Below are 26,143 nucleotides of genomic sequence, written 5' to 3' on the forward strand. Positions count from 1 at the left end.
CTGGGGGGAAACAGAGCTGCTTCCTCAGGATCTCCTGGACCTCTGGGCCAGCTGGGGAGGGTCTCCTTCAGCCCCTCCACCAGCCCACAAGGCCCAAAGACCCTGCAGAGACCTGTGGGAGGCCCAGGAAACCCCTCCTGCCCTTTGGGAGGGCACAGAAGTCAGCAGCAGCTGATGAGCCCAGGCTCTGAGCCCTGATGGACAGAGGACAGTCTGGGGGTGTCTGGGTGTGTCTGCAGAGCTTCTGGGCTCAGGCTGTTCAGGCCTGGCTGCCTCTTCCCTCCCCCCCCCCCTTTGGGGCTTTCTGGGCAGAGGCTCGGCACCTTTGCCCTCTCCTCCTGCAGCCCATTAGACAAGGGAGGAAACTGAGGCAAGCAGGCTAAAGTGATTTGTCCAGGGTCCTGCAGGGGGAGAATTCAGGCCTCCCTGACTCCAGGCCCTGAGCTCTAGCAGGCCCTGAGGGGCTAAAGGCCCAGGAAGGGCTTCTCTCCCTGGACAAGTCTTCCTTTGGTGGCCTCAGGGCCCGGGGCTGCTGCTCTGAATTCCTCTCTGCTATCTCTCGGCAGCAGGGGGCTCAGGAGGAGAAAATACACAGGCCTGCCCTGACTTTCCCTAGAGGGGTCCTCTGGATGCCCTGTCACTGAGGGCGCTAAGGAACCAGTGTGAGGATCCAGGCATCTCTCGGGAGGCCTGTGTCTGCTCTAGAGAACTGTTATTTCTGCCACAGAAAGAAAGGACTCTGGAAGCAAGGGGAGCAAGAGCTGCTCAGCCATCTGTGTGCCACCGAATCCAAAGGGCGCAGAGGGAAGCCCACCTTGGTCCCTTGTCAATAGGGCGCTTGGTCTTCTGTTGCCAGGCTTCCATGGAATGGCCTTCCTTGACTTGTCAGGACTGAACCCTTGGAAGCTCCCCACATCTTCATGATCTGCAAAGCTCCTTCACCTCCCAGAAGGAAAGCGCATAGAGTCCACGCCAAGAGAGGCCTGTGTGGAGGATCCCTGTGTCGTCTTGGGGTCTCTGCCCACCCCCCACCCCTTCTTTAGCCACAATGGAGCTCCAAGCTCTTGACATCCCTCTCTGCCAGTTCTACTGTAGAGCCTCAAGGCTGCCCTTGGCCACCCAGGAAAGGTCCGGCCTTCCTTCTGGCCACTGGCCTGGGACAGGGGCCAAATGGGCTGCTGGGCACTTTAATCAGTATCCTGAGCTTCAGTCCAGCAGCGAGGGCAGCAGCTCGGGGCGTCCCATTACTGGCCAAGGCGTCTTCTCATGACGGGATGGCTCTCCTTTTTGGAAGGGGCTTCTTCCATGCAAGCTGGCTGCACACAGAGCTCAGGGATGTGTTCTGGGGATAAGCACCCGCCCTGGGGATGGGAAGAACAGCTTTTCCTATCCTTTCCTCTGGGGGGATTATAAAGCTCAATCTGTTTTCTGCTTTCGGTGGGTATTTGTCTCTTCAGTCCACCTCTGTGTGTGTGTGACAACACGGGCTCTGGAGATGCCTGGTATGCCGTGCAAACAAAAGGAGCTTTGAAGAGTGGAGAGACTCGCCCAGCTGTTCCTGCTCTTTCGTGTCTGTGTTTTGTGTTTCTCAGGGTCTGTCACGGTGGGACCAGTTTAGAAGAAGAGACGTTGCTAGCAAATCTGCCTGTGAGTGACTTGCGGGAAAGCGAACCTCTCCGTGTTCAGAGCTTGTTTCTCTCCTTTGGTATTTCTGAGTTGTGGCCGCGTTCCGGAGTGTCCATGGTGTCATGAGGAAAAGGAAAGAAAAGCTTGGCCAACGCAGAGCGGATGCAAGAGTTTGCAGAGAGGACTTTCCGCCCGCCATGGAGCTAGGAGGACCTTGTTCTAGAGCGTCGGAACGACACGGGAGACACCCCGAGACAGTTGGGGGGCCTTGGGGGAGCCTGGAGTGGCAACTTCCGGTGGCTTGGTCCCATCTGAGCCGAGGGGGAGTTTTGCCTGCCACAGGCTACGAGGTTTCTTCCTGCTTTTCTGGTGTGAGATCCTTTTGGCGGTCTTCCTGTGGTCCTGCGTCCTCAGCCTGCTTCCTGACGTCTGTGGGAAAGGCCTGAAGCCACCTTGAGCCCAGGCCTGAGAGCTCAAAGCTACCATTTTGATGAACTTGTCCAAACGCTATTTGGGAGGACTAGTTAGGTCAGGTAGCCATAGGGGGTTTTCAGAGAAATATATATATATAGAGAGAGAAAGAGGCAGCCAGAAGGCTGAAGAAGGCTTCTGGGGAGGCTCTGAGAGGAGGCGGGAGGAGCATCCAGATGGCAGAGCAGAGGGATTCCTTCCTTCCTGGTCCTCCCATCCTCCTTCCTTTTAATAATGCACCCTGTCAGCCTTTGGGCCCACAGACTGCCTGGGGTGTATTCGACCTAGCTAGATCTCTTATAGGAACCTTATCATCAATATTAACCACCTATTTTAATGGAAAGATTAGGGAAAAAAAGGGGGAGGATTATTTCTGCCTCAGGCTTCTATTGTGGACGGAATGTTTGTTCATAAACATGGAAATAAATGTGTGCAAGGTGTAGGGTGGACAATTTCCTAAAATCTGTTTTAAGGGAAATCAGGTCATTTCACAGCTCCCCTCTGCATGGTCATCTCCCTGCTTGTAGAAAGGGAATTGGGGGGGGGGGTGCCTGTGAACCTTTAGAGAAAGGAAAAGATTTCAACCTGACATGTAGAAATGACTCTTATTAACCCTTTCCTAGTTTATGAAAAGACAAAGGTAGGAATTGGGAAACGATCAAAAAGGGATGAGTTTAATGGTGTGTGCAGTGGAATTCTGGGGAGGCTCGTACCCCCAGAATCACTCTAATGAGCAGACAGGAGACTTGATAAGATGCTGGCAGAGGAAAGCGGCTTTATTCGAGAAAGCATTGGACAGTGTGGGCTGGAGTGGGGTGAGGAAGGTAAGGAAAAGGGATTCTGCTTACACAAGTGCCTTGTTTGGGCCAAAAATGTCTTCTTCCTCTAGGTATAATCACAGACTTTTATAATAACCTGATGCAAGATCCTCCTCCCCTCTGTCCAATGGGGGGGGAAAGGGGGGCGCTGTGACATTCACAGCCTTGAGCAGGTGACCCCCATGATCCAGAAAAACCCATGACTATTGTGGGATTCCCAGACTTGGGGCCATAATGACACTTGAAACTCCCTGGACTTTCCCTCCTTTGGCTTATCTTAGAGTTCGCTTTCTTCCCAGGCTACAGAGAAACTCTTGTCTAGGCTCTTGAAAATAGGTCAGGAAAAGTAGAAGCTTTATGGGGCGGAGGGACAGGCAATTGTAGTCTAAGAATAGTAACACTCAAGGGTCTTGAGCATTGGGGTCACAAGCCAAACCCTACTCTGAGATTGACACACTGACTTTCACCTCACACACTCCACCCTCATTTTAACTTTGGGGTTGTGTAATTCTCATCTGACTCAGTTTCCCCTACATGCAACAACTAATGACACTGATTAAGCATAATTGGACACTCTTCATCTTCAGAAATCATCTTCTGGACTCTGTTCCTTTGGTTCCAGGTTGCTTACAGAATCTTGGGGGCCAGGTTGTCCTATTAACAAAAATTCTTTTCCAAAGCAAGTATTTTATGGAATAAATTCTACTTCAGGTTCTGTAGGAGATCCAGAAATTCCTGGGTCCCTAATTTTTAATCTAAAGTTTAGTTTCTCATAACTACTTCTACCTATTTCTATGGAATAACAATTAGACATCATCAAAAAACTCTTAATTCCCTAAAGTTATCACTTATTCAATTCTAGCTTCTTCTACTAGTGCACTTGCTTGTTTGGAAAGTGGAAACTTTCCATCTTACAATTTGCATCCCGTGCTGATCACAGAAGTCTGTCACAAAAGAAAAGGCAGGGGAAATGATCTTTAACGGTCCTGATGGTTCTTTTCAGGACAGAATGAGTGGGTAACACTGACTTCATATACTGTCACTGGCTCGTGCCATAACTGTTTCACTCAGGGACCATCAGAATCCGGTGTGCCTTCCCAAGACAGGATCCTACCTCAGTTTCAGACTTGGCTAAATAAATCTCTTGGTTGATTTAAATTTCAGTGGGATCCTTCTGTTTTGCCTCATATCTTATTTAGATTCGGACATTGAGTCACTACTATCAGGGCTAGGATTGCTGGGGAAGCTGGAAGTCATCATGGCAGAAACTTGGCATCTACCAATACCTTACACTGTATGCCAAAGTAAAGTAAAAATGGACAGATGATTTAGAAATAATGGGTCAGACCATAGGCAAATGAGAGGAACGTAGGATAGCGTACCTGTCAGATCTACGGAAAGGGGAAATATTTATGTCCAAAGAAGACAGAGAATATCATGAAATGTAAAAATAGATAACTTTGATGACATTAAATGAAAAAGTTTGAGTTTTTTTTTTCAGAAAGAAAACTAATGTCACTGAGATTAGAAGGGAAACAATTGAGCAAAAATGTGTTCCTGACAAAGGCCCCACTTCTCTAAGGCAGAGAGAAATGAGCCAATTTTATAAGAATACAAAGCATTCCTCATTTGACAAGTGATCAAAAGATACGTGGAGGCAATTTTCAGCTGAAGAAATTCAACCTATCGTTAGTCACACAAAACAAATGTTCCAAATCAGTATTAATTAGGAAATGCAAATCAAAATGACTCTGAGGTACCAAGGCACACTTATCAAACTGGCTAATATGACAGAAAAGGAAAATGATCAATGTTGGAGAAGATGGGGAAAATGTATGACAATCATACATTGCTGACTGAGGGGCTGTGAACTGATACCACCATTCTGGAGAGCAGTTTGGAACTTTGCCCTAAGAGCTATCCAAACGTGCTTAGCCTTGGACCCAGCAATACCTACTACTAGGTCTGATTCCCAAAGAAATCAAAGATCAGAGAAAAGAGATATTTGTAGAAAAATATTTCTAGTAAATCTTTTTATGAGGACAAAGCAATAGAAACCGAAGGGAACCCATCAATTGGGGAATGGCTGAACTAGTTAGGAGATGTGATTGCAATGGAATACTGTTGTGCCTTCAGAAATGAGGAACAAGATGATCACTGAGAAACCTGGAAAGCCTTATATGAAGAGATGGGAAGTGAAGTGAGCAGAACCAGGAGGTTGTACACAGGAAAATGATTATGTACAAGGACGAGCTGTTTATCACTTAACTATTATCAGTAATGCCAGGACCCAGGACCATTCCAAGGGACTCACAACGAAAAGGGCCATCCGCAGCTATGGAAGGAACTGACAAAGTCTGAACACAGATTGAAGCACGCCATTCTCCACTTTCCTTATCCACCAAGTTTCCTCCAGGGTAAGGAATGTTTGTCTTTTCCACATGATGACCATGGACATATGTAGTAATAATAACACATATCTAACCTTTATCCTATTTCCTTCTGTCTTGGGAAAAGGAGAAGGCTAGGATGGAGGAGGAAAACACAGAACACAAAATGTGAAAACAGGATCATTTTTATTATTACTTTATTTTTAAAATTTTATTGATTTATTTAGAATATTTTTCCATGGTTACCTTATACATGATCTTTCCCACCCCTCATCCTTCTCCCCTCCCAGAGCTGACAAGCAATTCACTGGGTGACAGAAGTATCATTGAAGAACCAGGTTATTGAAATATTGTACTAATATGTAATCTGGAAAAAATAAAAAACTGAAAAAAAGCACAAAGGGCCTACTTAATGTCTGGTGATTTAAAGAACTGATCTTCTCAGCTTTTGTAAAGATTACAACAGAACTGTACTCTTGGCTGAAGTCAGACTCTTTTTCTTATTTTAGTGGGCCTTAGCAAATTAACTCTACAATTTGGAGATCTGTTTACATGTGTTTGTTCAACGACTGACTGATTAAATTGATTCTTTTCCCCTAACTTGATATTTTAGAATGTAGTATGATAGAACCAGGAAAAACTTGCAGAGCCAGAGATAGAATCCTCATTCTGTTCCTCACTAACGATGGGGTCTGTGGGCAGGTGAGTAGTGTTGGAGTTAGACTGAAACAGCCTAGGGTTTGAAATCTGCCCCAGACACTGCCCAGTGGTGTGATCTTTGGTAAATCACATAATCTCTTTGAGCTTCTTCCTTACTCTCCTCTAAAGATGAGATGATTATAACAGGGCTTTTGAGACATTCAAATGAGCGACTCCATATAAAATGCTTTATACGCTATAGAAATACTAGCTTTTATTATTCCTTTATGGGCCTCAGTTTCCTCATTTGGAAAACTAAGGGCTTGGAATATCTGGCCATTAAGATTGCTTCTAGTTCTTGACCTAACTTAGATCATTGGATTCTTCTGATATCCACAACTGAAGCTAAAGTAAGTGGGATATCCAGAAGGGGCTATGACAGCCTGGAGGGTTAATTGATTGTGAAAGGGTTTATCCATTTTTAGCAGGATGAATGGACTTTTGCAGAGTAGGTTAAGGTGAATCTAATAAGATGATATTAGTGAGGATTAAAGGATGTACCCCATATAAATCTTCCCCCAAAATAAATTCAAGTTCAGAAAAATAATTACATTGGATTCAAATGAAAATGAAAGGCCAAACAATGATGCTTTTCAAAGCTGCATTGGTATGGTATGGTAGTAGTCTCTCGGTAACCGAGGATGACGATTGTCTTTGTGTGTTTTTGTGCACAAAGACACTTGTGCATGAAGATTTAAGTGGAAAAGTCGATGCACAAAGATAGTCCCACTCTCTCGGCGTTGGAAGCCTGGGTCCAGTGGCACGAAAAGTCGTTACGCCTGGAGACTTCCTCAGCTGCATTGGATGGCCATGTTGTCTTTTGTGCTCCAACACGCCCTAAGCACTCCGCAGTGCTTTGCTGCGTCGCCATCTCAGCCGTTGAACCTTCTTGTTGGTTTCTTCCGCCTGTTCCGCCGAAACAGTCTTCACATGCTGGGTGAGCAAAGCCCTGGTTCACCAGGGGTTGATGACCCGATGGCTACCCTCACAAGGTTTAGCAGGCCTGTCGAAGCCGTTGCCTGGGGTGTGGCCGCTGCCGCATGCTAGCAACTACTGGGAGCCACAAGTGAGAGCTGGGTGTCCGGTGGGGGTCAGAGGCTGGAGAGCTGCCTTAGGAGGGCATCACAAGCCCTCCATACATACAAAGTTGCATTAATAGAAGCTTAATGACTAACTAGGCAGCCTCAGTTTTCACATCTGTAAAATCTGCTAGAGAAGGAAATGACAAACCAATCCATTATTTTTCTCAAAAAAGAAAAAACCCAAATGAGGTCACAAAGAGTCAGACAGGACTGAAGTGACTGGACAACAATTAGTATCAGAGAGGTGAAGAACTCGTGTTATTCTTTCCTGGTCAGGTCAAATCTAGGATAGTGTTTTTCTGTCTGGGAACCACAAAGGACACGGGAATGTAGAGATGGATGGGATCCTGAAGATTACTCTACTCCATTAAGTATAGAGAAGAGGAAACTGAAACCCTGAGGATTAAATGAATTCGAGTTCCCAGGGCCAGTTAAAGAGCCATATCCCCAAAGCAAGCCATCGTGTTGCTCTTGACCTCTCGGTAGCCCCTGACCCTATCATTCAACATCTCCTCCATGGTGCTCTCTCCTAGTTTTCTAAGTACTTGTGAGACCAGTCCTCAGGCTCTTTTACTCCATGCAACCCTGTCCCAATGGCCAACCAGGGTTCTGTCATAGGCTTTCCCCCCTTATCCCTCCATCCAATGATTGGGGAGATGTGGACACTAGGGAGCACTGCAGAGTCTCAGGGAGCCAAGGGAATGGGCAGTACTTCCCCTGGACACTTGTCTATGCAGGTTTGATTAACTTGAAAAAATATTTTGCCCTCTGGTGAAAACCCATGGTGGGGGGAGGGAAGGAGGAAGAGACCCAAAAACAGAAAGACAAGAGACAGAGAAAGGGATAAAGACAAGAGGCAGAAAAAGAGATAAAGAGAGAGAGAAAAACAAGAGACAGAGATAAAGACAAGAGAGATTAAGGGGGGAAGGAGAAGAGAGAGACACACAGAGAAATCTTAACTAGAAATTCTGAATACAAATTTCAGAATGCTCTGAGGCAACTAGCACCCCTTTTATTTGGAATGGAAAAGGTGTTAGGAAGGCAGTTAGGAGGCTCAGGGGTTTGACTCAGGCTTACAGGTGGGAGGTCCTGCATTCAAATCTGCCCTCAGACACTTCCTAGCTGGGTCATCCTGGGCAAGGTACTGAAATCCCACTGTCTAACCCTCATTCTTCTCCCTTGCAATCACTACACAAAATTGATTCTAAAATGGAAGGTGAGGGTGTAGAAAACAAAACAAACACAAATAAACTAAGATGTTAGGTCCAATTACCTCAGTCTGCCAACTTTTTAGTCTAACAAAAATGGGATAATTCATGGTTTGGGGAGATGTTTTGGATCCGTTCATCATGGAAAGGACCATGTTCCTCTCCTCTTCCATTAACAGAGCATTAGGCAATTCTGTAATGTCTGCCCAACTTGGGTTATATGTGCTAAATAGACTTTCAAACTTTTTAATCAGCATCATAGGCAGGAGTTTCCTCAATGAATCTCTCAATATCTTGTGGAGAAAAAAGTGTTTGATGTCTAATATTGACTAAATCCCTCCTCTGTCATAAGTGAGAACATCCGTGAGGGGGAAAAGGACCATCCTGGACATGTCTGTGGTTCCTGGCACTTGGCTCCTTGTTTGGGTAGAAACTGAGCACAATGTCGGGGTGTGGTGGGGGAAGGGAGAGGAGGGTAGTGAGAGAAGTCCAGGGGGAGGAAGGGTTGGGCAGGGGAGAGAGAAGGAGGGGGAAAAGCTGGGCAAGGGGAGAACATGGGGAGGCTGGGCAGTGGGAGGGAAAACGGCAAGGTAGAGATAGGGCACGAGTTAGCCAGTGATGGAGGACAGAGAGATGCTACCAAAGGTGGGCTGGGAGGTGAGAGCAGCACATTAGGAGAAGGTGCAGAAGGAGTCACAATGGCCTGGATCAAGACAAGGAGTAGCCTCATGGCAGGTGAGCTGGGAAGTAGCTGGGTGGGGGTCAATCTTCTCAGATTTAACTGACAGGTTAGTGGTAATACTCGTCTTGGTTGAATCATCAAGATGATATGCCCAGAGTCAAGAGTTGGAATATTCTCTGAAATCCTTGCTGTCAATGGCTGATTTCAATTCTTTTAGAATTTAAAGTCAAAAGAGCCAAAGTGGAGCCAGGTAAAAGACTTCAGTGTACAGGCTTCAAACACCCATCTTTGTCTCCTTTCTGGACATGCCATGCTCCTTGGGAAATCCTGGTTCATCCAAATCACTTAGTAATTTACACAATGCTTCACAGTAATATTCCCCACAATGGGGGATTATTAGTGGATTATCTGGTCAGAAGCTACTCTTTTTGTTCCCCTAATTAAGAAAAATCCCTAGTCTTTATTCCCTACCTGTTTGGGGCTCCTGCTAAGGCTGCTGCTGCTATGGAAGAGAAACACCAACTTGGGGATGGGGCTGGCTTTAGAGATATGGCTGTTGGAGCAGGTATGGTGTAAAAATAATAAATGGCGATGACGACAAGCTACATAAAAGAGATGGAAAGCTTGCCAATGCAGGTCCAAAACTGTTCTGATACTTTTGATAGAGGTAATCAAAAGTATCTTCAGTGATGAAGTGATGCTCAAATGTGAACTTTCCTTCAGAGCCAGGTTCAAGGACACTAAAGAAACTTTTATTATAAAAATAAAATATTTATTGAAATATATAAGGATAAATAAAGGAGTTCTAATTCTAAGGGATTCTCCATCCATCCAAATAAACTCCCTGGTTCTGCAAGGAACTGATTCTTCTCTGTTTTACAGGCTACACTATTCCTCCTGTATCTAACCAAAATTTATAGTATCTAAATGAAAACTACCACTATTATCCTCATAATTCTTAACCTCGCCTTCAAATTATAAAAATGGTTATAACTGTTAGCAGTTGAAATCATTATGCTCTCTCAGTTCTGTTTCAAACTCTAATTCTTTCTCAAGCCAGCCACTCTACTTTGTATCCCTAAACTAATAAAACAATACTTATTTTCTAATATTATCCTTACAATTCCCCCCTTTGAGCACATGGGAGATAAAAATCTATGTAATTCTAAAGCTATACCTAACCTTATTATTATATTCCTTAAAATAGTCTTAATCTTATGCTTACCTCATCTTATTCTTATTGTTACACTTTATCTATGCCAACCTGTAGTAGGGATATAAATGAAAGAAAAGAAAATTTCAATGAAAACAAATAATCCCTGAATACATATTTGCACAAATGCAAGTGTAAAACATACAATTACAGAAATTCAAAATGTGAACTTTTGAAACAATAAAATCGTTACAAACTAACTTGGTTTTACAATAAAGTTTATCTAAAATAATTATGTAAAACTCAAAGAAATTTTCATTTTACAAATCCTATTTGAAGAATTCAAATGAAAATTTTTACTGTTTACAACTTATCCTCTCATTAATACAGAAAATCAAAACCAAGTATATTAAAAATCAACTTCTTATAGTAATAAAATCAAAACTTTTAAAATAATTTATATACACATCTATATATATATACAGATCTGTATGATTTCTACATCTATGTATGTTATGTATAAATGACTTACATGTTGCAAGAGAAAAATAAATTCATCCCCCCCCCCCATAAGACAGTCTAAGAAAAATTTAAAGATTTTCTTTTGAACATTATGTTTTCTTGATTTTATCTCCTAGGAACACATAAAGTGTTCCTGTAAGACAAGATCTTATTTTAATGTGTACAATTATTATTATTTTCCCAAGGTGATTTATCTGTATATATTTCTATGGATACTCATCACCTGGTTATGATGTAGTTTGTGAAAAATGTGTCCTATATGTGTATGTTATTTTGTAGTGAATATTTACCAAATCTTTAAAGTCTCTTCCTCTGCTACTGTCTTCTGTCTTCGTGTTATTACCATGTAGTATTTGTTTGCAACTATAGTGAAAGTGTGTAATGTTAGAATGGTGTCAAAGAATCTTACAGTTCATGTCCAGTTAGTCTGTGTTCCTCTTCTCTGTGTTGATTTTTTTTCTGCAATGGCTTTGCTACAGTTCGATTGTCTTTTCTGCTGTCATCTTCTATGTAGTCTTCTCCTTTGTCTTGATCTTGATCTCTTTCTTCATTTCATTCTTCTTCTTCTTGAATAAATTCTTTTTCTGATATCTTGTTGACTGCATCCATGTTGTCTGAGGTAATCTCTTCTGCTACTATTGCTTTTTACACATGAGAGCAATGCAGCCACTATTCTTTCTCTAATACACTTAACTTAAAAGTTTTCTATGTAAACTGAGCCCCCAGGTTTTATCATTTAGAATGTATAATCTAATATTGTGAATCTTAAAACTGCTCAGACTGTACCTTAGAAGATTTGGTTAAGTAAGGTTAAGTAAGCTATTCCCCATTTTTAAGAATGGAGGTACTTGGTCAGGAATGTATTGAGAACTTTAAAATTACTCCACCCTGCTCAGACAGTGCCTTAGGGGAAGATAAAGTTGCAAATTCCTGATTGAACAATGAAAAGTCCCCAATTCATACTTACAGTGAAGCAAAAACCCTAAGCTAGGTGGTCTGTTTTTAGATCTAATACAAAAGGGTGCCAAGTACCTATAAAGGTTAAATTAATCACTAAAAGGTCAAGCAATTTACAAAAGGCAAGCTTAGCAAAAGAGATGTGAAGTACTCAGAAGATATAATCTACCCAGAGAAGGTGAGAACTAAAGAGTGATGAGAACTAAGAATGGGCAGTCCTGGGAAAAAGCGTCTACTATGATTGGTAGATGTGTAGGGGAGGTGACATAAGAGAAAATTCTCTTTAAAAGGAGCTCTCTGAACTCAGTTCAGGAGTTGAGGATTTCAGGGAAGGACTGGAGCTTGCTTGGGATGATTTTGTGGTGAGTGATAAAGACTGACTCCCTCTCCCTTAAGGCTCAGGCCTAGGCCATTTGGTCTAGGCCCTTGCTACTATTTTCTCTCTCTCTCTCTTCCCTTAATTCCTTCATTTGTATTAATTAAAATCTCCATAAAACCCAGCTGACTTGGGTATTTTCATATTTGGGAATTTTCCCATGGTGACCACTTATTTTTAATATAAATCAAGACACTAAAAATTATCTTTACAGTTTGGCTGAAACCTTTACAGTTTTGGCAAACCATATTTTTGCGGTTACAATAGACACCCATCACACCCACAACTTCTATTGAACCCCATTGCTTTGTACTCCTCAGGGTATTTCTGCAACACAGATTTGGTAGCACCTGTGTCTAAGAGACAATCATAAACTTGTGTTCCTATTTTTAGGGTTACACAGGGCTCTGTGCTATTTTATGGAGAATGGACAGGTATCACAGGAGCTGATACTAGGATCAGGAAAACTCAACACCCGTTGCTGTTCCTCAGTCTCTAATTCTTCATTAATTTCTCTTGTACTAATTTCCCACATTTTAAAAATCTCTTTGTCGTTTTCATTAGTTTTTATTTCATTGCCCATACTTCCTAGTCCATATTCTCCATATATGAGATTTTAACTGCACAGGCATTGGCACACCTTCACAATGAAGTTGTACCTTTTGGAATATCAATTTTTTGGGGATTCCCACCAGCTATTTGGGAATATTTTGGATGAGGACTTACTTTAATATATATTTGCAAGGTATTCAGGTCTGTGGCCTGTGGTGAATGATAGTAGCATCCAATATCAAAATAATTTGGGTATTTTGGTCTCTCATACTGGAATGCATTATTAAATCCATTATTAAACCCTTAATTTCTATATCAATTTTGCTTGAATCCATTAAAGTAAATGAAGCTATTGCCTTGGTTTCTCCTGAAGCTTTGTCCAACAAATTGTCCCCTAAATCAGCACTCTCTCATGAGATGACCAGGTCTGTTACAAAGAAAACATTTTGGGGTTTGTCTATTGTCTGGGGTTGTAATTATTTCTGGGTTGTCTATAAGTTCTTAGTGCAGCTACTGTTTTTTCCTGCACTTCATTGGATTTCATTTTTTGTTTAAGCTCTGATCTCTTTGGTTAAGTTATCAATTATATCGTTTTTATCTTTTGATTGCCTATTTTTCTCATCTTGGAAAACATAGTTAGCAATTCTCCTACTTTCATCAAGACCCATATCAAACCAATTTGGACAGTTATTCTGAAAATAATTTTGGACCACAGAGCATGCAGTTTTTACAAACTGCCTGCGAATGTGATTTACGTTCTCATCTGTTAAAGCATCCAAACCAATCCAATTTTCTGCAGTCAATAATTCTATCAAGGAAAGTGGAGGGAGTCTCTCCCACTTCCTGCTTTAGGCACTCAAAGTTAGACTAGGTTCCTGGGCGTTTAGAATTTTGCCTCATAGTTTCAAATATTGCCTCCCTGCCTGTAGTTAAGTCTCTGTACCCCTCAAAAGAGTTATATTCCCAACCAGGATCCCGAGTTGGCCAATCGGCAATTTGGGGGTTATTATTAGTGTCCTGTATCATCTCTTGTTTCTCCCTTTTTGTTAACAATTCATCCATAAGGATGTAAAAGTCCGAATAAGGATTGTAAAGCTTAACTAAGGACTTAAATTGCTTGACAACTTCTACAATTTTTTCTTAAAACTGTCTATATCAGCCTGCGCAAACTTTTTGTGGCACATGACATTTACTATATCATGCTCTGGGGACACTATGGGTACCTCCCTTAGAGGGAACATATGAGCTGGTTTGCTTTCTAAGGCTTCAGTTTCCATTTCTAATTTAGTTGGATTATCTGATTTAGTTGTATCCTCTAAATTAGTTGTGTCATGTTCTTTAGTTTCTGCCATAGTCCCTTTAGCCTTGAATAATTCCTCATATTGCGTATACATTCTATCTAGTTTAGTCTCTAGAGAGTTCACTTTTAACATTAGACCACTCTTTGCAGTAGTAGCTTGCTTGATGCTTGCTTTTAAATGTTTAAACACAACTGCCAAAGATTTGATCATCACGTAAAAGTACATGATAAAGAATAGTAGCACAGGGACAAAAGAGAGTAGTTGTAGGAGTGTCAATGAGAGTACTGGCATTAGAAAGTCATAGGCAAGTACATTTTTTATATATTCTGGCATAATAATGAAAATGAGAGAAGTCACATATAACAGAGAAAATCCCATGGGGATTCTATGTAGTTAATTCACCAGGTTTCCTGAGAGTACAGAGTCTTTGTAACAAGTTGACTGGGAGATGGATTTTGTAGCCACCTAGAGTTCAGCTCCCTGTAACCAGAGGTCACAGTGAAACTGTCAGCTCTAGCTGCTTCCACAGACCCCCTGCTGAGGTAAGGTTCCACGTGTCTAAGTTGAGAGACCCTTAAAATCAGACAGTTAGGTTCTTTGTCCTATTTACCTCACCAAACTGTAAAAATGAATTGGCGAGTTAAAAAAATAAAATACATAAATGGAAAAACAGTTCAATATAGGTTCAAAACTGTTCGGATACTTTTCATAGATGTAATCAAAAGTATCCTCAGTGATGAAGTGAAGTTCAAAGTGAACTTCCCTTCAGGGCCAGGCTCAAGGACACTAAAGAGACTCTTATTATAAAAATAAAAAATTTATTGAAATATATAAGGATAAAGAAGGATTTCTAATTCTAAGGGATTCTAAATCCACCCAAATAAACTTCCTGGTTCTGCAAAGAACCACTTCTCCTGTTTTCTAGGCTACACTACTCCTCCCTGATCTGACTAACCCAAATTTATACTAGCTAATAAAAACTATTGCTATTATCCTTATAAATTTTAACTTCACCTTCAAATTATAAAATAGCAAGGGCTAGCTGGTTGAGTCTCAACAAGAATCAAGTTAGAACTCTAAGTCTTTACAGACTTAGAGTGGCAACCAAGGACCAGGTTTTCCTTTGGTCTTCTCAGAGTTAAACAATCTATATAAACCACAAGAGATATTCAATACTGTTTCCCAAGTTGGGAAAGGAAAACACTGAGCTCCTTCAGGTCTTTCCCTCACAGAGAAAGAGGCAAAAATGTTACCTCCTCCAACCCTGAGAGTCTCTGACAATTGTCAGAGAGAGTAATTTACACAGAAAAATGGTTATAACCCTCAACGTCTGAAATCAACATGTTCTCTCAGCTTTGCTTCAAACTCCAATTCGTTTCTCAAGCAGCCACTTTACTTCTTATCTCCAAACTAATAAAATACTAATTTTTCTAAGATTATCCTTACAATGGGGTACTGAGGTAAGGGACCATCACTGAACTGTACAAAATCAAATAATGAAAGAACTCCAAAACCATTTCCAATATAATAATAAAAAATATAGATGCTACTTCCTTTTAAGTTTATTTTAGAAGGCAGCAACACTGGACTTTGGTGCTATGGTTAAATAAGAAACCAGTAAGTTTTTAAATGATGGACTACTTAACTGGTGTACTAAATTAAATAATTTTGTGTATTTATTGATGATTTTACTTTACTAATTTTGTTGAATTTTATTTTATTCCATTTTCTTTACTTTTATACATTTTCCCTTTAATTATGTTTAGTTTCATCATTTTGCTTTAGCTTATTTATTTGGTCATTCATTCATTTATTTATTTTTAAGTTGCCTGCATTTTTACTAATAGCCAGTAAATGGCTGGTGCACTGGCTTGTGGGATGCTAAGAAAGAAAGCATGGTATACCAAGACTCGGTGTGGTGCTAGGGAGGAAAAGCCCATACTGAGAATGTCAGGGTGGCCTGTGAGCAGTCACCTCCTGGCTGCCCCTTGTGTCTTAGAGCCTCCAAAAAGAGGGGAAAAGAGGAAAGACATATAAATTACTGTCCCGGTTGCTCCATTTAGCTTGCTATTCTGCCTCCACCATTAGGGTCCCCTAGGCATGCTTACAGAAAAAGCACTGCAAGCAACAAAACTGAAAGAGAAGTGAGTGAAATCTGCTTTTCCCTCAGTTTATCAAACATTTTCGACTCCCATTAACCCTCATACCTCATCTCAGGAGCCAACTGTGGTTTTCTATTTTTTCCTGGGCCTCCCGGAAGGGGACTGGAGGATGCAGTGCAGGGGACATCAGCCATAACCGGAGTATCCTGATTTCTTGACTCTATTGCTGTTTTTTTCCTGCTACCATTTTATCCTCATGACCCAATCCACTCCATGATTTCCTTTACACAATCAGAATCTAACCACTTAATCCATAATATTATTTAAAAAGGGGAGGTTTTAGCCACATTAGAAAAGAGTGAATTGCAGGTGTATATTCATATATACATAAAGCTGCTGGAGAGGGGGATTTCTCTACTGTCATAAGGAGAAATTGGCATCTCCCTTCAGAAGAGCACTGAACTTTTACTAATTCTCGATAGGAAATTTTCAATCAAAGATTAGTAATGCTAATTGAAGCATTCTGGAGAATAAAGCAAGATGTTACCCTATATAATAAAAGTTTGTCTACAGCGCGGATGCTCTGAGCTTTGGTAACATGGTCCGTCTCTACGAAAGTCTTTCCATACTGATTACATTCAAGAGTTTTCTTTCTAGTGTGAGTTTTCTGATGTCTACTAAGAGAGCACTTCTGTATGAAAGCCTTTCCACAGTGCTGACATTTAAAAGGTTTGTTTCCAGTGTGGATGCTCTGATGTGCTGCAAGAGAGGCGCTCCATGTGAAAACCTTTCCACACTGTTTACATTCATAAGGTTTCTCTCCAGTATGGATTCTCTCATGTGAAGTAAGATTACCCCTCTGTGTGAAAGCCTTTCCACAGTGTTTACATTGATAAGGTTTCTCTCCACTGTGGATGTTCTGATGTGCATCAAGATTGCTTCTATGAGAGAAAGTCTTTCCACAGTGTTTGCATTTATAAGGTTTCACTCCAGTGTGGATATTCTGATGCTTATCAAGAAATCTCCTCTCTCTAAAAGCCTTTCCACACTGTTTACATTCAAAAGGTTTCTCTCCAGTATGGATGCTCTGATGCTTAGCAAGAGATCGCCTCTCTCTAAAAGCCTTTCCACACTGTTCACATTCATAAGGTTTCTGTCCAGTGTGGATGCTCTGATGCTTAGCAAGATATCCCCTCTTTTTAAAAGCCTTTCCACAGTGCTTACATTCATAAGATTTCTCTCTACTGTGAATTCGCTGATGTGTGCCAAGCTGAGAGTTCTGACTGAAAGGTCTCCCACCTTTATCACTCACAGAAACCATCTCCACACGTTTATTTTTTGAATGTCTTATGATGTCTGAACTACAGCCTAAGGCCATTCCTCCTCCGTTACTTTGATACACGGGCTTTTCAGGTGACTGAACAAGACCTCCTTCACGAACGCGTTTCCTATATTCTCTATCCTGACAATAGTCATTTCCTGAGGTCATTTTCATATACTCAGTTAGGGCTGTATGTTGGCTGAATTTCTCTTCAGTTTCATCAAATTCACTGTCACTCTTTGGATTTTTATTTACTTTGATAGTAGAGTCACAGCTTTCTCTCAAAAGGAAGTCATGAAGATTCTCATTCATGCATCGTTGGGGACCAGATCCTTCCACAAAAGGGCTCACCTTTGTAGATGATGCTTTCATTCCACAATTAGTCTCTGCCTCTGAAGAAAACAAATAATGATATTAACACAGAAGGAAAGAGGACACACGCACACAGAACAATATGAGTTCTTTCCTCTGATGGCAGAAAGTAAACAGATTGTTATTCTATTCCTCAGGCAAAAAGGTCTCAAACTGTAACTACTCTTTGGATAGACCATTTGGCCATATCTTTAAGATGGATGAATTTAGAGACTTTCACATGCAATTACAATGAAACCTAACAATGCAACTGTGACACAGGCAGACCCATGGTTCTATTCATATTTTGCAACTCATGTCATGAGTAAAGAATGGAAGAATTACCTGAACAATTTCCTAGCAGCTAGACTAGCAACTCAACTAACAACTCAAACCCTCTGCATGAGCATGCTTTGTCTACAGTATTCCACAATCTTTTTCCAGTGGCCTTTCCATCTTTCTTGAAAAGTCACTCATCCAATATTCTTATGATTTTGTGAATGTCAGATAACCTTCCTGATAATCAGTTTTAATCATTTTGGATGCACTATCACATGATAATTTTTGATAAATTGTGTATGCTAAGCAGAGAAACATCATTCTTTTTAACACTAATGCAGTAATTTTCAAAGGTAGAATATAAGTTTTCTTTACATATACAAAGATTGTATACCATTTACTGCAGTAATACTAAATATTCATCTCATTTTATAATCTACCATATATTATGCTTCAAGCCCTATATTGAGTCTATCATTCATCTCTCAGGGAACGAAGAGTATTCAGTGTTGGTTTGCCAGCACCCAAGTCTAGCACTCCCTTCACCATAACAGTTAAAAATCTTTCAGATAACATCCCTTATACACCCGTTTTCAACTCATTCACCTGGACAGCAGCTACTTGGGCCATTTCGCTCTAGCAGATATGGTGCTGTCCCTTGCTGAAAACAGGATATAAAATTTTCTCTAGGAACTGGAATCCCTGGGAATGAGAAAGAAGGAAGGGATCAGGAGAGAAAAATAAATAATATGGTCCTTTTTAGGGAAAGGTGGCATGCAAGTAAGGAAGGACTATAGAATGGTTTCTGTTGTATTCACTGTTGGGACATATGCAGGAGGGCAGAGATCATGGAAACCATTTGCAATCAGAAAACTCCATCTTTATTTTCCTCATGTAATAGAATAGGCACATTGTACAACTTTCATTATCTAGAAATCAAAGGCAGCTGGTAGTGAAAGGGTAAGAGATCAGAACCTGGAGTCCAAGAAGGAAATCTAATCCAACCTCAGAGAGATGGTACATGAGTGACCCTGCACAAGTTATTTCACTTCAGTGTGCCTCAACTATGAATTGAGGACAATAAGACTATCAAACTCAGAGGGATGTTGTCAAATTAATGATAATTATGAATTCATTTACACAGTAGAGGAAAAAGAGCAGGTATTTTCAAATGCTTATTCCCTTCCTTTCAATTCCTATCATGTGGCCTGGGATTGCAGGTAAGAGAATCCTGGGCAGAGATCATCACTTCTGCTTTTTTAATCACTGATGAATGCTCAAAATCCTGCACATCTGGCTTCAAATAAAGATTCTCTTAATGGCAGATTCACAGGAAATGGTTCTTACCCAGAGAGAGTAGATTCTGCACATTCTCCAGCATGACCTCTAGGTGCAGGGCTTTCTGAGAATGGTCCAATAGGCACCACTCTTCCTGGGTGAAGTCAACAGCTACATCCTTAAATGTTATTGACCCCTAAACCAACAAAAGACACAAATTTTAGAGCTCAGAACTCATCTAGTACAGCCCTCATCAACTATCTGGAGGAAACTGAAGCACACAAGGATTTTACCCAAACTCTGAACCTTGATACACTGTCAGAACCACCAGTGGAGACCTGTCATTCAGAGCCCAATGGAATATTGACAAAAGCATTTTGTGTCTGAAGTGAGAATCATGTTGTGAAGAGTAAAACCTGGAGAAGTATCTTACTCTGAAATGCTTTCCCCTGTGGAATCAGGGAGATGGGAAGTGCTCTCTGAGTGAAGTTTGAGATTCTATGGAAGAGAAAGAAAGAAGGTGATCTGAAACTCCTTATCACAAGGATCAGAGCTAATCTGATGAGAATATTTTTTTTAAGAGTCTCTGAGAAGCTAGGATGTACTGTGTATTTTAGGGGAAAATATTAACAGTGATCAATGAGGAGAAACAATGAATAAAGAGTTCTCGAATTCATTTCCTAAAAAGTCTGAAATACTCTTATCTAGATAAAAGCATAAAGAGGATTCCATAGACCTAATATGGGATCAGATTCTGATTCTAGCCAAGTGAAGACGAGTAGTCGGATGTTAAATTGAGTCATTGGGGAACAACTGGGTATGATGTGCCATAGCCAAAATAGCCTGTCTTTGTTTTATGATATATGCCATTTATTATTGGAATATATTCAATCATTTTACATTTAGTGACATGGAAAGAAGAATAAGTATGATGAGGACTGTTCCATCTTTTTAAAATACAATATTTTGTTCCATCTTTTTAAAATACAATATTTTGGCAATTAAGGTAATTCAAGAGAAAGCTATTGACAGTGTAATCATTGGAATTCTTGAGAGGCAAAATGTCTTCCTTTTAGATGATTTATTAATTGACTGGTCATTAAATGCGGTCAGTTGACATTCTCCAAAATCTAAAAGAAAAATGGGTAGGATGAGCTAATATAATAAAAATAACAATCCTATCAAAATTAATTTACTTATTCAGTGTCATACCCATCAAAATTTCAAGTTTTTTTTTTTTTTATAGAATTAGAAAAAAGTATAACAAAGTTCATCTGCTGGAACAAAAGGTCAAGAATATCAATGCAACTAATAAAAAAAAGTGAATGATGTGTTACAGTTAAAAGAGTGGTTGCCTTAAACTGTGACCAAGAAAATACGTAAAATGGCCAAACTGTAAGGTTTTGGCCACACTGGTAAAGATAATTTTTTAACAAAAAATTAAGTGGTGGCCATGGGAAAAATTCCCAAATATGAAATACCCAAGTCAGCTGGGTTTTATGGAGATTTTAATTAATATAAATGAAGGAATTAAGGAAAAGGAGAATAAGAGAAATATAGTTTGAAGGGCCTAGGCCGACATAGCATAGGTCTGAGACTTAAGAGAGACTAAGTCAGTCTTTAATCACTCACCACAAGATCTTTCCAAGCAAAATTCTAGTGTTCAGAGAGACCCTCCAGTATAGCTCAGGAAGTTCCACTTCAGCTTCCAAGGCTGAATTAAAATTCAGAGGCCTTCTGGCCTCCTTTTAAAGAGAATTTTCTCCTATGTCACCTCCCCTAAGGTTTCACATCTACCAACCACAGTAGACGTTTTCACAGGACTGACCATTCTTAATTTACACCTTGTTATCACCTTCTCTGGGTAGACAAAAACCTCACACCTCTTGCTTAGCTTGCTTGAACTTTTAGTGATTAATTTGACCTTCATAGGTACTTAGCACCTTTTTGTATTAGATCAAAAAATAGACCCAGCTTAAGGGTTTTAGCTTTACTTTAAGTATGGGCTGGGTACCTTTCCATTGTTCAGTAAGGAGTTTTACAACTTTATCTTCCCCTAAAGCATGCTTAAGTATGGGTGGAGTAATGTTAGAAGTCCCCACATTCCTGATCAAGTACCTTCATTGTTTAACATAGGTTTAGCTTAATCAAATCTTCTGAAATAGAGTCTGAGAATTTTTAAGATTCACAGATGGTGGCCTAGCAGTACTAGATCTTAAACTGTATTTATAAAGCAGTAATCATTAAAATATAGTCCTGGATAGAAGAAGGGTAGATCAATGGAATAGACTAAGGGTAAATAACCTAAAAGGGAAAAAAAATGGTAGTTCTCTTCTTTAGGACAGGTGTTTGTCTTTATTTCTCCTTCTGACTTCATATTTTACATTTGATATTGGATACTCTTCAATTTCACCCCTCACACTCCTGTTTTGACCCATTCCCTATTGTATAGCCTGGAATGCCCATGGGACATCCAGAGGAATAGTCTGAAAAAAGGCTGAGAATGTCCAAGCACAGGAAGACACAATTCCCCAGATCCTCAATACAATCTAGAAACCTGAAACTTTACAAGGGCCAATCCAACCCCCTGAAATGGCTTTGTCCATCCCCATGGTGAGAATATATGGAATATCCTTCAAATGACACTACTGAGTCTTAGAAGAACATAGCCTGCTATTTAATCTTTATGTCTGTAAGAAAAAGGAATGTGTAAGATGAAACATTCTGGTTTTCTTTTTCTGATAATTTTGATGAAACCTTTTTCTGCTGTTTTGTTTTGATACTTTTAGAATTTTCTCCTGCTTTTGTCTTATTGACAACTCTCTCTTGAATGATCTGTATAATGTGAACCTTCTGAAATGTCCTCATTTTAAATTGAGATTTTTTTCCAGGACTGAAAAGTGATATTCTTCTTTCTGCTTTGTTGGCTTAAGGACACAGATAAAGAAACCTCAGGGAACAGCTATGTGGCAGAGTGGATGGAGAGTCAGGCCTAGGGAGGGGATCATTCCTGGGTTTAAATCTGGCCTCAGACATTTGCTAGCTATGTGACCTAGGAAAGTCACTTCACCTCTACTGCCTAGCCCTTCCTGTTCTACTTTGGAAGCATTACTCAGTATTAATTCTAAGGCAGAAGGTAATGGTTTAAGTAAAAAGAAAGAAAAAAAGACCCCTGAAACTGTGCACTCCAAGAGAGTAATTTCTACACTGGAAAGAGGATTTAATTCGTGTTTTCTCTTACCATCCTGCCCATGGTAAAAGGTGCTGCTCTAAAAACTGGACATTTTCAAAAGAGATCTTTGCTCTCCACCTCTGATCTCCCAGACAGATGCGTCATTCCATCTAAGGTCATAAGCAGGAAGGTGCCGAGTCCTGAAAGTCTGCAGCCTACTCTGGGCCAGCAACAGCATTCTTGCTCAACTCAGTCTCTAAGTGACTGCTGGTGTCTCAGAGCAGTTGCTGCCCATTGACAAGGAGCCTAACAACGTCCACAGTCTGCATCCAGGAAGAAAGCTGGCCAGGGTTCAATTCATTCACATAAAGCTGATCATTGCGTGTATTTATCTAATATTTTTGACCCAACACTGTAAACTGATACCTCCAAACTGTGAGTCATGGCAGCTTCCTCATCCTCCAAGAACTTCGTGCTCTGATATGTTGTCAGCTGTGGCTGGTTTCTGTTCTCCCTAACTAGCTTGTGTAATGGCTGAATAAAGTCAATGAAAGCACTGAAAAGCTTCTGTTATAAGGATTCCTGTCACTAGAGATGACCCTGAGAGAGTTGTCTGGCACAAATAGGAAGGCCCAGCTGTGACACACTGGATTCTAATCCACATAAGGATGGTGGCTCAGAGTGCTGTTTCCAATAGGTGACTCTTGGTGCTACCCAGTCTGGGTGTTCTCTTAGACTATGTTACACTAAGACCTTGACCTTCAATGCATTTCCTGATTTGAAGATGAATTCTCTTCCCCAAGTCCATCCAGTTCAAGTTGCAAGATGTGACTAAAAGTGGGCCCTGTGAATTTTAGATTTGCTCCACCCTGCTTAGTCTTTAGAATTTTAGCAACCAGAAATGTATATACCCCCACTTAAGGATTAAGTGTGGTGGAGGAAGGTCTATGACCGGCCTGTGCTAACAAGTGACAAATCAGAAACAACTGACTGATCCGCTGCCTCACTTGCACTCCCCAGCTCCCACCAGGGCCTGCTCTCCTCCCTGGGGCAGCTCTCCTTAGCCAGCCCAGCCCTCTTCCCTGGCACCCCTCTGTCCATCCTGATGCCAGCCCCTACCAAGCTCTTTCCTTCTTGGGCTGGGGAAGCCCAATGCTGCCTGTCACACCCCCATTCCCCAGTTCCTACCACTGAGGCCCTCCTGTGGACAGGGAGGAAGGGTTGTCAGCAGGGCATGTGGGGGAGAAGCTCAGGGCCTGCCCCTGAAGGCTGCCTTTGCTGTGAGAACAAAACAAGGTACTGTATGTCCTCAGCAGCCCCTGCCCTGGCTCTCCCCCACTTCTTCTTACTGTCTAATTAGGCTCAAAGGCCTGGCGAAGGCTGACTCACTGCCTGACCTGAGAAGCAGCCCCAAGGCAAGTCCTCTGGCCTGGAGAAAGGAGCCTGGCTGGAGCCCTTCTCAGCAGACCTTCCAGCCCTGCCCGCAGTGCCCAGTCCCTTCCTTCTGCTGAAAACGCTCCTTTTCCTGGCTGTGCATCACCTTATCTCCCCCAAACTCCTTCCAAAGCCCCTCTGGAAGGCCTGACACCCCCAGCCATCCCTGGTGAGGGAGGGGGTCACATTGGGGGGAGTACGAAAGAATGGCAGTGACTGGGCCTGTCTGGCTGGAACCTGGGCGGCTCATCCAGGAAGGGGATACCAAGGCCAGGAAACCCCAGAATAGGGTGGATGGGGGGCATCCAGGGCTGAACCTGGAGCTCCCCCTGAGCACAAGTAGTGATGGCGCCCCTGGAGGCCTGGCAGAGACCCAGCTCTGAGTTCTGCCAGATTCCAGGCTGGGAGAGCTTGGTCAGGGCTGGGGAGGGGCTGCACTCACCTGGGAGGGGCTCCTCGGGGTCCAGGGGGCCATTTCCTCTGGCTGCGGGCTCTCTCCTGGGGCCACCCTGGGGTGCTTCAGGGGGTGGCAGCCCCGAGGGGGGGGAGACTTCCTCTGTGTGTGCCTGGGGGGAAGGAGAGAGGTGGAGGGCTCAGAGGGGCTCCCAGGCCCTTTTCTGGCCTCAGGGGAGACTCTCCCCCACAGGGGGGCACAAGGAGCCTCAGGCTGGGAGAGAGCTTCGGACTGGTCAGGCAGAAGCCTCCCTACCCCTCTACCACCATCTTTGGCTTCATATCATTCACAAGGCACTGGGTGCCCTCAGGGAGACTTCTGGGGGGAGGGGTTACTGGGACTTGCGTGGGGGCGACGGTGGAAGGGGAGACGAGTATCAGGTGGGGAACGGGGAGAACGTGCAAGCATTTCCTTAGTGCCGGAGAGCTGGCATGAGGGTACAGGGAACTCCCCAGCCTTCAGGTTGGCTGCGTCTCCCCTTGATCTGTCCTAACCTGTATGGCCCCCTACGGGAAAGGCCGGACCAGTCCCTCCCCCATCCCGTCACTGCACCCCCAGCTGCCTCCAGGCTCCGGGGCTGGCGGCCCCTTCTCTCTCCTCAGGGGGAGGGCGAAGCCCCGCCAGGGCTCCGGGGCCAGATGGAGCAGCCGAGGCCTGAGCTGGGCACTTCCGGGTTAGTCTTTTCTCTGGTCCTTTAAAGTGAGGGACACGCAGGGAGACCGAAGCCTAAACAGCTCCTCCCCCGCTGCACAAACCCGGGCCCGGGGCTCCGCTCTCACCTCTCTTTCGCACATGCGCACAAAAAGCACCACCCCCAGTTGAGAATTCGGGAAGTGGTCTGCGAAGGTCTTTTCACCCCCCAGAAATTCGGGAGGAGAATGTGTCTTACCTGACAAGGTAGGAAACTCGTCCGCGCCTGCGCTCTGAGTCCCCTCCCCCGCACCACTTCCACAGAAAAGGTCCAAGAAGCACAACTGAGATCTTTCCAGGAACTCAGACTGCCCACAAGAGATTCCCAGAGTGCCTTGGGGTGCCACAAGAGGCGGGGCCAACATTTGTATGACGTCTGACCCTAGGCATTCTGGGAAATGCAGTCCTCTTGCTCGGACCCCTGGGTTTAGAAGCTGGCAGCTTTCTTCCCTGTTACCCCAGTTTCCACCGCCCTGCCTTGCTCAGTCTTTACTCTCGAAAGTGCCTCAGGCCAGAGCCCGGGACTTGGCAGGCGCCTAATAAGTATCTACTGATTCAGGGACTTATAGATCAATGGATCTAAGCTTTACCCGCTGGCCGAGGTGGCGCTCGGATCCCCGTCTTCGAACACGGACACACACACACACACACACACTCAAGCACTGTCCCCTCAGGCCCCCACTACACACTTTTACCCAGCACACCACCCCTGCAGATCGCCTCAGATTTTTGCCCAACCTCGAAGGCTCACTAAGAGTGAACGGCTCCACACGGTTCTCATCCTTCCTCAGGAATTTAAGAAGAGAAAGTCTCAACTGTTTGAGCAGGGCGCCCAGGGCACCCCGTGTCCCCCATACCCCGTCCACCGACTCCCTTCCCTTCACCTCTCACCGAGCAAAGATCCCAGAAACACAGCCGCAGGCCTACCAGGAGCTGAGACTGCCAAGGCTTGTATAACCTCAGGACCTAGGCATTCTGGGAAATAGTCATCCATTGGGCGACGGTAATGGCTTAGATGAGTTATGACACGGGCATTCTGGGAAATGGAGTCTTTTGTCCTTGCTCCTACGTTCAGGGCTATCGTGTTTGTGTGTGTGGGGTGCAGGCTTTTCCTTCCCACCCCCATTTCCCCTCTAGCTCAGCCTGACTGCTCCATAGCCAGTAAAGTCCCTCCAGGAAGAGCCTAGCATACAGCAGGTGCCTAATAAAACACTGATTGATTGAA

The 26,143-nt window shown here is 42.7% G+C and overlaps 1 protein-coding gene across 4 annotated transcripts in view; it reads right to left on the reverse strand.

Annotated features, from left to right (window-relative positions):
• Positions 1-25,915, reverse strand: part of LOC103104742 (zinc finger protein OZF-like) — a 59,844-nt gene extending 33,929 nt beyond the window's left edge. The window contains exons 1-5 of one of the 4 annotated variants that reach the window (XM_007490655.3): positions 25,810-25,915; positions 24,217-24,340; positions 19,238-19,364; positions 18,497-18,592; positions 9,727-17,652 (exon numbers count right to left, since the gene is read on the reverse strand). In XM_007490655.3, coding sequence (XP_007490717.1) covers positions 16,433-17,652; positions 18,497-18,592; positions 19,238-19,364; positions 24,217-24,249 — 1,476 coding nt within the window. In that variant the 5' untranslated portion in view covers positions 24,250-24,340; positions 25,810-25,915 and the 3' untranslated portion in view covers positions 9,727-16,432. Of the gene's footprint in view, positions 1-9,726; positions 17,653-18,496; positions 18,593-19,237; positions 19,365-24,216; positions 24,341-25,117; positions 25,786-25,809 lie in introns of those variants that run through there. The other 3 variants (XM_056820475.1, XM_016433034.2, XM_016433035.2) reach the window with 3 other exon arrangements.
• Positions 25,916-26,143: the final 228 nt, after the last annotated feature.

Source organism: Monodelphis domestica, chromosome 3, assembly GCF_027887165.1.
Source record: "Monodelphis domestica isolate mMonDom1 chromosome 3, mMonDom1.pri, whole genome shotgun sequence".
In the NCBI taxonomy this organism is placed as follows: Eukaryota; Metazoa; Chordata; class Mammalia; order Didelphimorphia; family Didelphidae; genus Monodelphis; species Monodelphis domestica.